Source organism: Arachis stenosperma, chromosome 3, assembly GCF_014773155.1.
Source record: "Arachis stenosperma cultivar V10309 chromosome 3, arast.V10309.gnm1.PFL2, whole genome shotgun sequence".
NCBI lineage: Eukaryota > Viridiplantae > Streptophyta > Magnoliopsida > Fabales > Fabaceae > Arachis > Arachis stenosperma.
The window spans coordinates 35,010,101-35,025,222 of record NC_080379.1 but is presented as its reverse complement, the minus strand read 5'-3'; the positions used below and the strand labels follow the sequence as shown (position 1 = coordinate 35,025,222).

Sequence of the window (15,122 nt, the reverse complement as noted above, 5' to 3'; positions counted from 1 at the left end):
GACGATCTTTGGCCGGGCGGACCTTAAAATACTTGTCCTTAAACCCATGGTAAGAATCTTCGAACAAGCCGAAAATCTTCCGACCCTGAGCAGCCCGGAAGGACATGAACCCTTTCCTATGTTTCCCCTCCTTGGTAGGGTTTGTGAGGGTGAAGAAAAAGAGGAAGACATCTACGGACCCCGGCAGGTCGAGATATTCACAAACCATCTCGAAACAGCGGATCGAAGCCCAACTGTTCGGATGCAACTGCGACAGTGACACAGAAATTCGGTTTAAGAGCGCCATTTGAAAGGCTGAGAACGGAATGCGAACTCCGACTTGAGTGAACATGGCCTTGTAGAACCAAATCCAGTCGGCGACCTGGCGGGGTTGGAAGTTGATTTCATACAACCGCTCGTGAGCAGCCGGGACGAAGGCGTCGTAATTGGCCTCCTCGTCAGTCCCGCCACACAAATACCCGGCTTGTCGGAACTCGGTGAGCTCCTCTTCGCCCATTTGGTTGGGTGAATCCCTTATATCAGACACGACCCAAGCATATTGGTCGTACGCCGCGGGGTTAACGGATGCCCGGGAGACCGTGCGAGCCATACCTACATGGGGGTACCATCCAGTTAGTCTAAGAGATCGGTTGCTCAAGCCGAACACACACACCACCCTCACGACTTCCCGACTAAGGCCAAACAAGACTAAACGGCTAAAAGAGCGAGAAAAAACCTACCCTGGAATGGTACTTTTTCCCCTAACACGTCTACTCGCAACTAAGAGGCTACACGATAACTTCAAAGAACCAAACAACAAGCATACAGAAATAATGCATAAAAAGGGGATGATCCAAAAGTTACCTGAATTGATGAAAGGAAGATGAAGTTGAATCTGGGAAAATGCAAGAAACACGAACGGAGGCACCACAGCAAAGCCTTGTAGCAAGGAGGAAGAAGGGAGAATAGGGAGTGCGGAAAAAGTGCATAAAGTGCAGAAATATCAAAACCACTCGTTTAAAAACTGCCTCCAGAGCGCAAAACGCCTGGGGGCAAAATGGTCTTTTCAAACGGGGTTTTTTACCCCATTATGAGCATTCAATGCTCGGCGCAGGAAACGAAGCGATGAAACGGTTGTTTGAGCAACCAAGAGACGCGCCATGGGGGCACGTCCTCCCCACGAGCGACCGACCAGACGAGATGCGAGACGACACGCCATTGGTAGCTCCCACGACTACCGTTGGCGCGTGGGGGCACTGTTACGGCCCGGCCCAGAATCAGCTTTGGGTCGACCCGACCCAATCAGTACCCGACCCGGACACGCGCCCTCCAACCGACCCGGACACGCGTCCTGTACGGTTCACACACGGCTGCAGGACAGCGTCCTTGGAAATATGGGCCTGTCCCATAAGGGGCCCACTACTGACATGTATATAAGGGGAAGATTGGCTCTTCCCCCGAGGTACGTCACATCTTTCAACCCTATACTCTGCTCGCCTGCACATTGCTGACTTGAGCGTCGGAGTGTCTTTGCAGGTGGCACCCCCCCTCATCATCTCTCCAAGACAAGTGCTCGACTACTCGTCTACCCGCAAAACAGCGCGACCCCAGTTAAGGCGTCCTCACCCTTACATCCTTTGTCCACCCGACCTGTTCGGAACCCGAGGAACGAACAATATATATATATATATATATATATATATATATATTTTTCATAAGTTTATCTATTTGTCATTCTAGAAGTGTTCTATGATGAATAAAAATATTGAATTTGTAATGCAATTTATTCCGTTAAAATTTATTTTTATTTTGCTTGATTTGGTAATTTTTCTAAGAGTAATGCATCGCTTTTGTATCTAACATTTTCGTTTTATTTCAGTCCTTAATGCTTTAAAATTGTTTCAATTTTGTCCCGTCGTCAATTTTATTAATAGATCACTAACAGTAGGACAACATTAAAATGATTTTGAAATGTTATGGATTTAAATAAAACGATTTAATTATTAGGAACAACTTTAAAACTTACCCAAAACATTGGAGACAGAATAATACTTTACTCTATTCTTATTAACGTGTTTTTAACAATCCAATCCAAATATTTTGAGTTCTAATAAAAATATCTCAAATTCCAACCTACTTGTTAAAAGGCAAAAAATTTCACTAAAAGTTGATATTTTAGTCCAAAACATGATTTTTCAATAAAAAATTAATTTAGAAAAAAAAAATAAAAAACTAAACACGTTGGCTAGTTTTGTTGGTTGGCTTTTTCTTAAATGACCCAAGCTCCCATGCTGGGGCGCATATATATTTGATACATAATTGTTCTATCTATGATCCTAAATCTGCAGGCCTAAATTACTAAGTCAACCCAAAAGACACTCTGCTTCAAAATATATTGTGCTGGAAGTGAAGGAAGTTATAACAAAATTCCAAAACTAACTCTGCACACACACTAACAAACTATATATTTCAAAATTAAGCTATAACAGACTAATTATAATAGGCTTTCAAAATTAAGCTAGGACTCAGACTTCTCCTCAATTTTAGCTCTATTATCAATATCCATCGTTAAACTGAGATTTGGTTTGTGAACAACTCTCAGTTTTCACCTCAACCTTTCGAAAGCCACAGCTGACAATGGCTTAGTCAAAACATTAGCAATTTACTCATTCTCAGAGATATTTACCACTTGAAGTGCTTGCTACCTGACTTTGTCCCTGATTAATTGAATATAAATTTGACAATGCTTGGTTTTAGCATGCAAGACTGGATTTGTTATCAGTAGAACGGTTCTAAGATTGTCACAAAATATTGTAGGAGAAGTTGCCAAAGCCACTTTTAATAATTCTGCCAGCATGTTGTTAAACCAAACAATTTCACTTTCACAATCTGCTAAGCTCATGAATTCAGCTTCCGTTGAGGATCTGCTAATGGTGGTTTGCTTCCTACAAGACCAAGAAAGAATATTTGTTCCAAGAAAAATGCAAAACCAAGACACAGACCTTCGATCCTCAAGATCCGAAGCCTAGTCTGAGTCTGAGAATCTGTATACCCGAAATTCTTGACACTTGTGAAAGACTAATCCATATTCTTTTGTCCCTTGAAGATATCTCAAAAATGCGTTTCACTGTCTTCTAATGAGACAGCCTGGGATCATGCATATATTGGCTCACTTGACACACTGCAAAAGCTCAATCAAGGCGAGTTATTGTTGCACAATGAAGAGAGCGGACAACAGATGTATATAACTTGGAATCTTCAAAAGATTCTGAGCCACTATTAGTTAGTTAAAGTGATAAGAGCATGGGAGTTGGCATTGGTGCAGCATCATGCATGCCTATTTCTGAGAGAAGATCATTAATGTATTTAGTTTGTGTTAAATATAGCTTACCACTACTTGTTCTCAACACTTCAATAGCAAGAAAATATCTCAATTCACCTAAGTCTTTTAATGAAAATTTTTTATCAAGATTCTTTATCATCGTATCAATCTCAATTGAATCATTTCCTATAATTATTATGTCATCAACATAGCATAAGACAAAAATAACAGAATTAACACCACACTTAATAAAGAGAGACATGTCATATTTGGAACCTTGAAATCCAAAAGATTGAAGAGTGATGCTCAGTTTGAGAAACTACTCTCTTGGTGCTTGTTTAAGTCCAAAAAGAGACTTGTTCAACCTACAAACTTGAGTATCTGAGTTAGTTTCAAATCCAATAGGCTGTATCATAAAAGATAATCTTATGCAAGTCTCCATTAAGAAAAGCATTGTTAAAGTCGAATTGTCTTACCACCCAAACTCTAGAAAGAGCAATGCTAAGGATTAACCTCACAGTAGCTGGCCTAATCACATGAGGCTTGGCATCGAGCGATTCGTTCTGCGAGGCCTTGCGGGGTTCATGGGAGCCTGATGAGGATCTGGCCTGAAGTTCCGTTTTTAGGTATCCTTCTCACAGCAGTGGTGTTTGAAGACCAAGAGTGCACATGACCAAAAAGAATATGCGTGATATAAATTAATAACTGTTTGAAGGAACAAATTTTAGCACTACCTGAAGAATTATTATCAAGGAATACATGGACACCAAGAAAAAAACAAAGAATATAGAAGCAGAAATGGTACCACGAAGGGCAGGGATTGGTGAAGAGGACGACAACACCACATTACTCGGAGAAGAAGACGGTGTGTTAGTCACAAACAGATGAAGGCGACGATGCTGGTGGAGAAGGAAGATCGAAGACATGAGACTTGATGGTTGTAGAACTCACGAGACGAGACGACAATAGAGCTTAAGGCACAGTAAATCACAAACGGCGGAGCTTGAGGTGCAGTGAAATGCGGACAACAAAACTCCAAGCGCAGAAAATCACAGACAGCAGAGTAAGAGCTTGAGGCACTGTGAATGGTGGACATTGTGTTAGACTTGAGTGTGTGAGAGAAGAGAAAAGTGATGAGTGATGGGTGATGTATATAGAGAATGGAGGCACTCTAAATAGTGAATGGTGAATGAGAAAGTGATTTAGGATTTGTGGGGTGTGCCTGCTGTAATGCTGTGTATAGTGACAGGGACTAGGGGTAGAAGTAGTAAGTTAAGTGGAGAATGGGGTTGTGGTGTTGGTCGTGGAAGTGGAGGTGTGGGTGACAAAGGAGGTGGACTGAGATATGGCTATAGTGGTGAAGGGGTGGGAAAAATGATGATAGATAATAGCGATAAGAGAAAGAAGGGGTAAATAAGTAATTTTATAGGAGAAGGTAAGAATAAATTAGCACTTTTATAAAAAAAAATTTAACAATGACTAAATTTTTAGGACATTTTATTAGACGGAATATATTTTTTAGGAGTTATTTTGTTATCATCATATTTTGAGTATGTTTTGTCAAAATCAAAATCTTTGAAGTGCCACAATAACTATTTACTCAGAAATTATTATTTTCGGGATGTGAGAATAATCGAAGCAAAGGAGAGAGTGAACGGTGAGAAAATTATTTTGGATTAAAGGTGAGAAAATAAATCTATATAGTTGTAGAAACTAAAGGTGTGTTTGGGTTCGGGGACATAAAAGCTCGTTTGAACGTTTTAAACGCCACATTGTTATGTTTGGCAATTTTTTAGAATTTCTAATCTAGAAGTGTTTTCACCTCGGAACGTACGTTCACGTGAAGCTAAAAATTTATGCTTCTGCGTTCACGTTGGAAAGATTAATGATCGTTGGAGGAGTTAGGTAAGAAATTCATTTTATATCTACCAACTATACCCTTCATTTCTTCTATAAAAAGGATGTCCATAACCACATAATTTCACACAGTAATTCTTTCTATGTTATTCGTTACATAATTTTTTTTATCAAACTCTTTTAGATTTGTTTTCATCACTGTCAAGGTAAAGATTTTAATTTTCTTTTTAATATTTTTTAGTTCTTTCTCTCATATTTTAATTTTTCTATTTTTTATTATATTTTTTATTTATATATGATAAATATTTTTTATATTATTTTTTTAGTGTTCTGATGTTATTTTTTTTAATTTTCTATTGTTATATTTTTATTGTATTTTTTTATTTATATGACAACTATTGTTGATATAAATTTTATTTTTATTAATTTTTATTATTTTTTATTTATATAAATTATTTTTTTTATCTTTTATTGTACTATATTTATGTTATGTATAAATTTTTTATTTTTTTTATTTGATTATATTCATATAAATTTTATTTACTTTTTATTATAATTTTTTTGTTCATATAATATATATTGTTGGTTGTAATTATTATATATATTATGTTTGTATGATTTTTTTTGTTTTTATTTTTTATTTTTATTGTACTTTATTTGTTTTTATTATATAGTAATTATAAGTAATAAAAGAGTCATAAATAATAAAAATTTATAATCCAAAATATACTAAATTAAAGAGTACTCACGGAACTAAAATAAATTATAAAATCTTTTCTTTTTGTTTGACATTATAAAATGTATAGTACTCTCTTTTATATTTTTATTTCTTATTGTTTTTTAGTTCATATGAATTTTTTTTATCATTTACTTTTCTTTATGTTTAATATGTAAGGTGTCTTTTTTATTTTTTACTTATTTTATCATTGACCTTTTTTATATTATTTTTCAGTGTTCTAATCTCTCATCTCTCAGGTATATTATTAATTTTTTTTTTATGGTATTCTTATTATTTCTTGTTTATATGAATTTTATTTTTCTTCTCTTTCATGCACTGTATTTATATTGTTGATTTTATATGATATATATTGTTCATATGAATTTTATTTTTTCTTCTCTTTTATTATATTTCTTTTATTCATATGATATATATTGTTGGTTTTATAAAATTTTTATCTACATGAATTCTCATTTTATATTTTATTATATTTTATTTTTGTTTTGGCTAAAATTTTTTATTTTTTATTCAACTATGTAAAATTTATAATTATAATTTTCATATATTATATTTTATTGTAACTCTTTTTATAATATAGATTAATTGATTCCATCCAAAAAAGACAAACTAAATAAAAAATATTCATAAGTATTAATAAAATTATGAATGTTGGATGTCAAAAAAAGTCTTATAAAAATAAAATTATTGAGAGTATACTAATTTTGTATAAGATATTATTTTTTATGTATTTCATTAGTGTTTTATCTTTTATTTTAATATTTATTAGTGTTTTTATGTATTAAAATATATTTTGTCAATTTTTATATGTTACTTTAATTTAGTAAGTAAATATTAACTTTATTATAAAATAAATTAATAATATCTATTCAAATATTTAAAGTAAAATAATAGAATAATCTAAAAAATAATATTTTAATTGATGTCTATTTTAGTAAATTTTCATCTAAAAGTGATTTTGAATAGTATAATCCAAACAACATTTATTTTACTATAATCAATTTTGATATAAAGATTGCCAAACATAAATCACATTAACACAAACTTACTTTTCATCAAAAGCAAGTTTGCATAAATGCAAACTTTCGTTTGCAAACTGAAATCTAAACACACACTAAGTATTCATAATTGACAATTGGCTAATTAATTGCTTTTTCGTTGGCATAATGGCTCAACCCATATATTTTTTCAGAGTGATGCTACGCATTTAACTTTTTTTGACAATTAAGTCTAATCAAATTGGTTCAAACCCAACAAAAACGAGCTTTAGCGCATATGAACATGCTACCTTTTTATATCCGGCATTTCTTTTTATTCTTCTTTGCGCTCTTCTTCTTCACATATTTGTTTGTCATCATGGTTCTTTTACTATTTATGGCTGTATTTTTTCTTTTTTTTTCTTCTTCACATATTTGTTTGTCATCATGGTTCTTTTATTATTTATGACTGTATTTTTTCTTTTTTTTTTTCCTCTTCCTAGTAATTTTTGCAGCATTATATATGTCTTCTTTTTTTTTATTTGATTTTTTCTTCTCTTTTTTTGTTTTTATTCTTGTTACGAGAAAAAAACAAAAAAAAATTATGAAAAGCTCAAATTAAAAAAAAAATGATGATAGTAGCGAAGAAAAAGAAAGGGAGAATGAGTTTTGAGTTATGTAAAATTTATCAGAAAATAATACCGAAATTTTTATAACGTGACATAGAAATTTTTTTATTTACACTTATTCGATTAAATTCTTACCATAAATAAAAATAGCACCGAAATTTCATAATTTTAATATCGAAATTTTGTTACAAAACACATAAATCTTTTCGTTACTGCTGTATTTTTTTTGCTTCTTATTCTTCTTTTTTTTTTCTTTTGCTTTTATATCTTCTTTTAGGAGTATTACTTCTCATATTAGACTTGAATAACATGTATTGTAATCTTATTTAGTTGAATGATTGTAAATTCACTCTTATTAGATTGAATTCTTACTAGAAAAAATAACACTGAAATTTGTTTAAAGTTTCGATGTCAAAACTAAGATACCTATGTTATTGTTAAAAAATTTTAGCCTTATTTTTCTGATAAATTTTACATAATTCAAAATTCTTTCTCTTTCTCCTCTTCATCTTTTATTCTTTTTCATCTTTTTCTTCTTTATTTTTTTTAATTTTAATTTTAATTTATTTTTTTATTTTAATTTTTTATAATTTTTTTTTGTTTCACTTTCTAACGATAATAATAACGAAAAAAAGAAGAAAAAAATTCAAATAAAAAGAAAAAGAAAGAAAGAGGAGGAGGTGACGGCTACAGCAACAGTGATGACAATGACGATAACAAAAGAAAACGACAAAAAAATTACTTGATTAGACTTGGATAAATCACTTGGTTGTAGATCATTTTTCATTATTATAAGCTTTTACATTTATTTTTCTAAAGGTAAGTGAAACACAATACTATATATTATCGCATTTATTTGTATACAGAGACATACACACACTATTATTACCATGTGTTCTATAACTTCCTGAGCTTACTCTGGATTCGAACCTTTGTGCAACTCTTTGAGGCAGTTGATAATGCCACTGGACCCAAGCCTCGGCTGCCTGTGTTGTTCTGTCACTAACCTCCTTTCTGTGTTTTGTATGGATCACCAACAACCTTTTGAATCCCCTATTCTCCATTATTCTGCAGGTTTGGGACTTCAGATTTCGGATTAAAGTGAGATCTGAGGCCAATCCAGCACTGGTAATAATCATGATCCAAGAATGGTGATTGTAGAGCCCATGGAGTGATGCGGGGTATCAAACACGATTCAAACATAAAAGCCATTGTTTCTGTTATCTTTGAAGGTCCTACATCATTCCCACGTGCAATCGTAGCCTGTAAGTGCACCAATACATGTTATTATTATTCATTTCTCTTTTGGTTGTTATCATAGGTATCAAATATATGAAAATGTAAAATATTAAAATGTAAATAATATCATTAGATGCCAAAAAATAATTAGCAATTAACACATTATGATGTTCAAAACTGAATGATAAGGGTTTGGTTGAATGTCAAAGAGGTGAGATAAAAGCAAAAACAGATACGAAGTTCTTTCTAAGAAGAAAGAAAAAATTAACATGGCCCGGAAGAGTCACACCAGATTGGGCGACTTGAGTTTTCGACTTCAACCGGGTGGGTTGAGCTGGGGTTCATAACAACTAGATTTAGGTCCGCAAAATGTATGAAAAACTACTACTATAAATTTTTGGTAAAATTTTTTTAGATAATTAAAATGATAATAGAGGAATTTTGAGTTTTATAATTAGTTATAAAACAATATATATATATATATATATATATATATATATATATATATATAGTTATTTAAAACAAATGTAATAAATTTTATAGTATATTACACTGATAATAATATAATAAAAACTAATTCGATCAATCTATACTTTATATATATATTGAAGTATTTGCTTAAGTAGTAATTTTAACTCTTAAAATAAAGAATTATATCATAGTAAATTCTGTAGTATAATAAAATCTAGTTCTACCAATCTATAATGTTTGTTTATATATATATTAAAGTATTTGTTTAAGTATAATTTTTGATAAAATATAAAAAAAAAAAGAGTCAATTTTTTTTCTATTTGGTTTTGATAAATCTAAGTATTTTTGCAACAATTCCTCTTAACATCATTGAATACCAATTAACTTCACAATTTATGATTTTATCTTAAAAATTCAAAAATTTATATGAAAATATAATATATAGATTATTTGATCTATAATGCAAAATATATAAGAATAGAGTAATATTTTAATAAATAGCATTAAATTCATTATTAATTAGGAGATAATGCTAGTAAATGTCATGAGAAAGGATAATAAGAAAAATAAATTTAAAATTCTGTAAAAATTGCAAAAGAGTTTATGTGGCAATAATAGAATAAGTAAAAGAGATGTCATTCTCTAATTGCAAGAAAATATAGGTATCAACTTTTATATAGATAAGATAGAAAGATTGATAGATGGTTGGCATACTTATGCTACTCGATCTTATACCTTGTTAAAAGATTCAATACTCAAAATAAATCAATAAATAAATAAATATGAGGACAATGTATAATAAGTACATCTAGCATCTTAGTACAAGAAAAACGACATATATATACCTCATACGACTTCGTATCAGGACCATGCGGAGTCATGCAATTATGAAGACTTGCACCGCCTGGAAGAAATCCATCGACCTTGGCCTTAAAAAACAAATTCGTATAATGTATTAGTCACAGACAAAGACAAAATTTTGCCTCATGATCACCAGATGTAAAGCACAGTGATTCAGAATGCTGGGGGAAAAAAAAAAGAAACAGATTTTTTAATATTCTAATAATTTAAAAAAAATACAGAAATGTATGAAAATAGATTATTTTAGACTAAACACTTAACTCGTCTTTTTTTAGGGAAAATTCAATCCCTAACCAAAATAAATTAACGTGCAGTTCTAAATACTAAAAAAGATGAAACATATTAGTCCTTTTGGTATCCCAGCCTATGGAGTATCGATTAATGCTTCTCCCATTTTCCGTGGTTGGGGAATGGGGACTGACCATTTACTCTTCTTTTTAAGTAAAAGTGGTTGTTTCTATGATATCAACCAACGGCTCTCTAAGGTTAAATTAGATCTAAGTTACCTCATAGCCACCATAAACGAGGCCCATAAATTCACTCATGCAATTGCGATGATAGTATGGAGGACGGAAGGTGTGCTCAGCAACCAGCCATCTTGGTGGGAAAATTACAAAATCAAGCAATGCCACCCCAGGTTTATCCGTTGGTGCAGTCAGTACTGCATATACAAAACAATTGTCAGAACACAGAAAAAAGAAAGAAAAAAAGGGGGGGGGGGGGGGGGGGGAAAGAGAGAAGAAAAAGAGACAAGTGGTTTAAGGGAAAGTCTAAAACTTGGAAAAGAAAAATAATGGTAAAGAGATTGTACCAGTGTTTATTGAGGGATCACTATGATCGAACAGAACAGTATTGTAAGGGCAGAATTTGTTTAGATCATACTACAAAGCAAAAACAAGATTTGCCAAATTATTATTACCCCTAAAAAATTGGAAATAACATGTTGAAGATTGAAATGATAACATTCTCTTGAAACAATGTTGCTACAAGAGCAACCCACCTTATATGGAACATAATTACCATGCCAAGCAACAACATTGAAGGGAGAGAAATCCTGGACTGCAACAAATAGTTCACCACCAAACTTCTGCACTATAGTGTACCCAGGATTGAATTTATCTTCATACCATGCTGTAGGAACAAGGAAATCCCTTGGAGATGCAAGACCATTAGCACCTAAAAAAAAACAAAACAGCAGATCAATTTTTAATTTTGTGTATTATGAATTTGTGAGCAATTGATATGTTAACTTAAATTTCTTAATGGCACAATAGATGATGTACCTATTGGTCCCAGATCCGGAAGTCGAAAATGAGTACCGAAAATTTCACCTACATAGCCACGGGATGGGCCATCGGGCAGATTCACAGTGAAACGAAAGCCTTGAGGTAATATAGCGATTTCACCGGGGGAAACTTTTAATCTTCCGCACTCAGTAGTGATCACGAGTCCTACAAAACCAGCCAAAGGTCATTAGAAACATATACTACAAAAGAAGTGACATTAATAAAGGACTATTTTGAAGAATACTCTAGCTGTCATGGAACCTATATTATTTAGCCAAGACTCCAAATAAGATATTGATGAATTCAGGAATATGGTGACACTGAGAACTTTGGTTCCTTCTAATAATAAGATTCTACATAAAGTGTCATAAAGACAATATAGACGAAATAATTCAGGAATAATATACATTATAAAGAACTATATAGATGATATTTGCACCATCCCTTTAAAGAGCAGTACTTTTCATCCAAATTTACTCTTGAATTAGATATTTTCTTTTATAGATTCAAATTGCAGTCCACAACCAGGGCACTACTACTGCAACTACAGCAGCCCCCAATTATGGAATGATACTGATTCATGTAATTTGACCAAAACATAACTGCATCAGGATTGCAACGGGCCACAACAATAGAATCAAATTCATGTTGGAAATAAAGAAAAATATTCATACTGCCATGGCCAGAATGCCCAGAATCATAGTAACGAAATCTAAACAATTTAAACCTAGCACTAAAGTATGAAGACTTAAAAGAGTACAGAGAACAATGTTTCTTCTGTTGTATGAAAGGGAAAGATCAATCCTAGGTTTCTAAAGCGCTGATCAACTAGGAAATCGTATGGCTCTAAAAGCATGATAATGAAAGCACATCATCACAACAGAAGTAGCATGATAATTGTCACTTACTTCCTTGTTGGGGAACAATTAAGAAGTCTCCATCAGCATTGCAAAAGGCACATTTGTCCATGGATTTGTTGGCAGTGTACCTGTAAATGAGATATATATTGCACTCAACATAATTAGTGTGAATAATACCTTCAAAATTTGAATAATTCACAAATATGACAACTCGCACCAATATCTACTATATCAAACATTATTCATGTTTTGCATAGGCTACAATAAAATTACATAAGTGGGGAAAAATTGCAGGATAATTGTTCAGGGCAACAATCCATGGCAGCATAACTAACGACAAAGGAAAAATAGCACATCACTTAAGAACTCATTTGGCTCAATACATAAACTGAACATAGAACCAGTTTCTTGACTACTCTTCAGTCATTCTTACCAAAACAGAATTTCATATACCAATTCAATGAATATAACAAAGTTGAAAGAGTTTATGAACAGAGAAAGTACACTAACTATTCAACTAAAGCAGTAACTGATTATGTTAACAAGAAATAACTAAATGATTTTGTTTACTCGTTCCACTAACATTTAATGAAACAAGTATAAATGAGAACCCTCTAAACATGTTATCTGGTTCTGACAGTAGGTCCACATTCAGAAAACTAAATGAAAGGCAGAGAAAATTAACATAAGGGTATTGACATTTGAGTTTCGGCAAGGTTTGTGCATGTTATAAAGTGATGTTATTTGAAAGTCATAAAATAGACTAAATAACCATTTTGATACCTGAAAGATTCTAATTTTGACCAAATAGATCCAAACATTTGTTTTTGACAAAATAAACCTCCCAAATATCAGCTCCGATTGACAAAATGGGCTAATCATTAACCCATTACTCGTGACGTCTAGGCCATCTGATATTGGGAGTTCATTTATCAAAAACATTTATATGTTGATGACTGTTTTGTCAAAATCAGGTGTCAAAATGGCTATTTACTCCATAAAATAAGATAAAATGTTGGTATCGACATAAAACTCCAATCACAAACGGTGAGTTGGCATACACAATATCCACTTATCACATCCATCAAATTTGTTTTAGAGTAAACCACTAATCTGGGTCTCCAAAGATTTTGTTTCTGACAAAATGAAACAAAGAAAGAAAAAACACCGCCGAATAGCATAAGATATCAATTTGATGCATTACATGTGAATAGCATATCCATGGCGCATGAAGGAGCTGCCGGAACCACAAACAGTGAACAAACCATCAATGAAATCGGTGGGCGAATCAGGAATTTCCACAGGCTTCCATCGAAGTTGAGTTGGGTTAGTAGTGCTGTTGGATTGGCTGAACTCGCTCAAAAGTCTCTCGTTAGAAGGAACACGAGCCTTGAACGGTTCGTGAGTCACCGAAGGCTTGATCCGATAAAACCAACTACATCAACCCAAAAATAAACAAATAAATTAAAACTGGGAAAACAAGCAAAGAAAGTCAACAAAATGGCTAAACGGAAAAGGAATTTGGATCCTCTAAGTTTTGAATTTTTACTTTAGAACATAAAATTTGATCTCTCACTCTTGAATAATTTTTTTCTCATATTTTTTTTATTCCACCCATAAAGTAAATTATGAAATCTCACACTCTTTTAAAGTAAAATTTAAAATTTAGAAGATCCAAATCCAAGCAGAAGAGGCCTCGAATGTTCAATCTGATTTCTCAAATTTCAAGCATGAGTCAAATTAGTCTCCAACTTAATCTGATGAAAAATTTGCCGTATTGGACCTACGTTGATGTACCTTTGTTAATTTGAAGGACTACGGTTAAAAGTGGGACCAATTTGACTCATGCATAAAATTAATTTTGAAGACCAGTATGACAGTATACTAGAAGAAAAAAAAAAGAAAAACGAAAAATAAAGGAGGGGGGTGTTTGAATTGAAGAAGATAATAAACTGAAAGATGTGAAGTGCGTATTAATTAATTAATGAACCTGAAGAGGTTGTGGCTGCGAGGGGTGGTGAAAGAGGTGCCGGAGATTTGCTCAGCGTAGAGACCATAGGGGCAGATGAGGGGGCTATTCTGGTCGGCCGGCAGAGCTCCGACGAGGGCCTCCGACGACAAGTGGTTGCCGAAGCCGGAGAGGTACTGGAAGTCGCCGCTGGCCTTGGGTTCTTCCATGATTCACGGAAACTGATATATTTAATATGTATGTATACTTAAAGGCTTATAAGTAGAAATAGCCTATGGCAGTCACAGAGAAAAGGAAGGATGTTCAAGTTATTAAGGATCATAGCAAGTGAGCCAAGATGTAAAATCTTCGTGATTACAAACAAGAACCGAAAAAGAAATAAGAAAGAAGCAAGTTTCGAACTTCGGTGACCTGGGTCCCTCATAGACAGAAGATAAAATGATCACGTTATGAAATTTGACAAGTCACATCCCATACTCATTAGAGATAATGATAACTATAAACTAACAAACCAAGAAAAGAGATAAATTCCAATTCGATATTATAAATATTCTGATGTTGATGAAATAGAATTTGATTTTTATTATTGGTAAAATAATTTTTAAAAGACTTTAAAAATTAATAAGCGTATTTTTAAATTCGTCAAAGCCCATTTTTAATAAAAAAAATATTGAAATAATCACCAAATATTGATAATATGATATTTTTTTTAATCAATTATTAAATTATTTTGTATAATTAATTAAATAATTATAAATTAAAAATTTTTAATTTTTTTGTTTTAAGATATTCTCGATCATGTCAATTTTTGTAGAAGGGTTTGTCTGTGTTTTTTACAGTTATTCTTTATTTTTTTATTGTTGTTTTAGATACTACCACCACCGATCTAAAAACCAAAACCACATCCTTCCCAATTCATGATTCTCGCAATGAATG

General features: G+C 32.6%; 1 protein-coding gene and 1 long non-coding RNA gene across 2 annotated transcripts; both read right to left on the bottom strand.

Moving 5' to 3' along the window:
- Positions 1–2,641: 2,641 nt before the first annotated feature.
- LOC130967863 (uncharacterized) lies at positions 2,642–3,982 on the bottom strand. The gene is made up of 3 exons (XR_009081439.1): positions 3,778–3,982; positions 3,578–3,666; positions 2,642–3,160 (listed from the first exon to the last, which is right to left on the bottom strand). It is a non-coding gene; the product is annotated as an uncharacterized LOC130967863 (long non-coding RNA).
- A 4,249-nt stretch (positions 3,983–8,231) lies between these two features.
- On the bottom strand, positions 8,232–14,623 carry LOC130969628 (homogentisate 1,2-dioxygenase). The gene is made up of 9 exons (XM_057895448.1): positions 14,208–14,623; positions 13,422–13,652; positions 12,266–12,345; positions 11,355–11,522; positions 11,072–11,247; positions 10,883–10,952; positions 10,578–10,732; positions 10,056–10,139; positions 8,232–8,763 (listed from the first exon to the last, which is right to left on the bottom strand). The coding sequence occupies exons 1-9, from the start codon at positions 14,393–14,395 to the stop codon at positions 8,554–8,556; spliced, it is 1,362 nt and encodes a 453-aa protein (XP_057751431.1). The 5' UTR covers positions 14,396–14,623; the 3' UTR covers positions 8,232–8,553.
- Between the last annotated feature and the right edge of the window lie 499 nt (positions 14,624–15,122).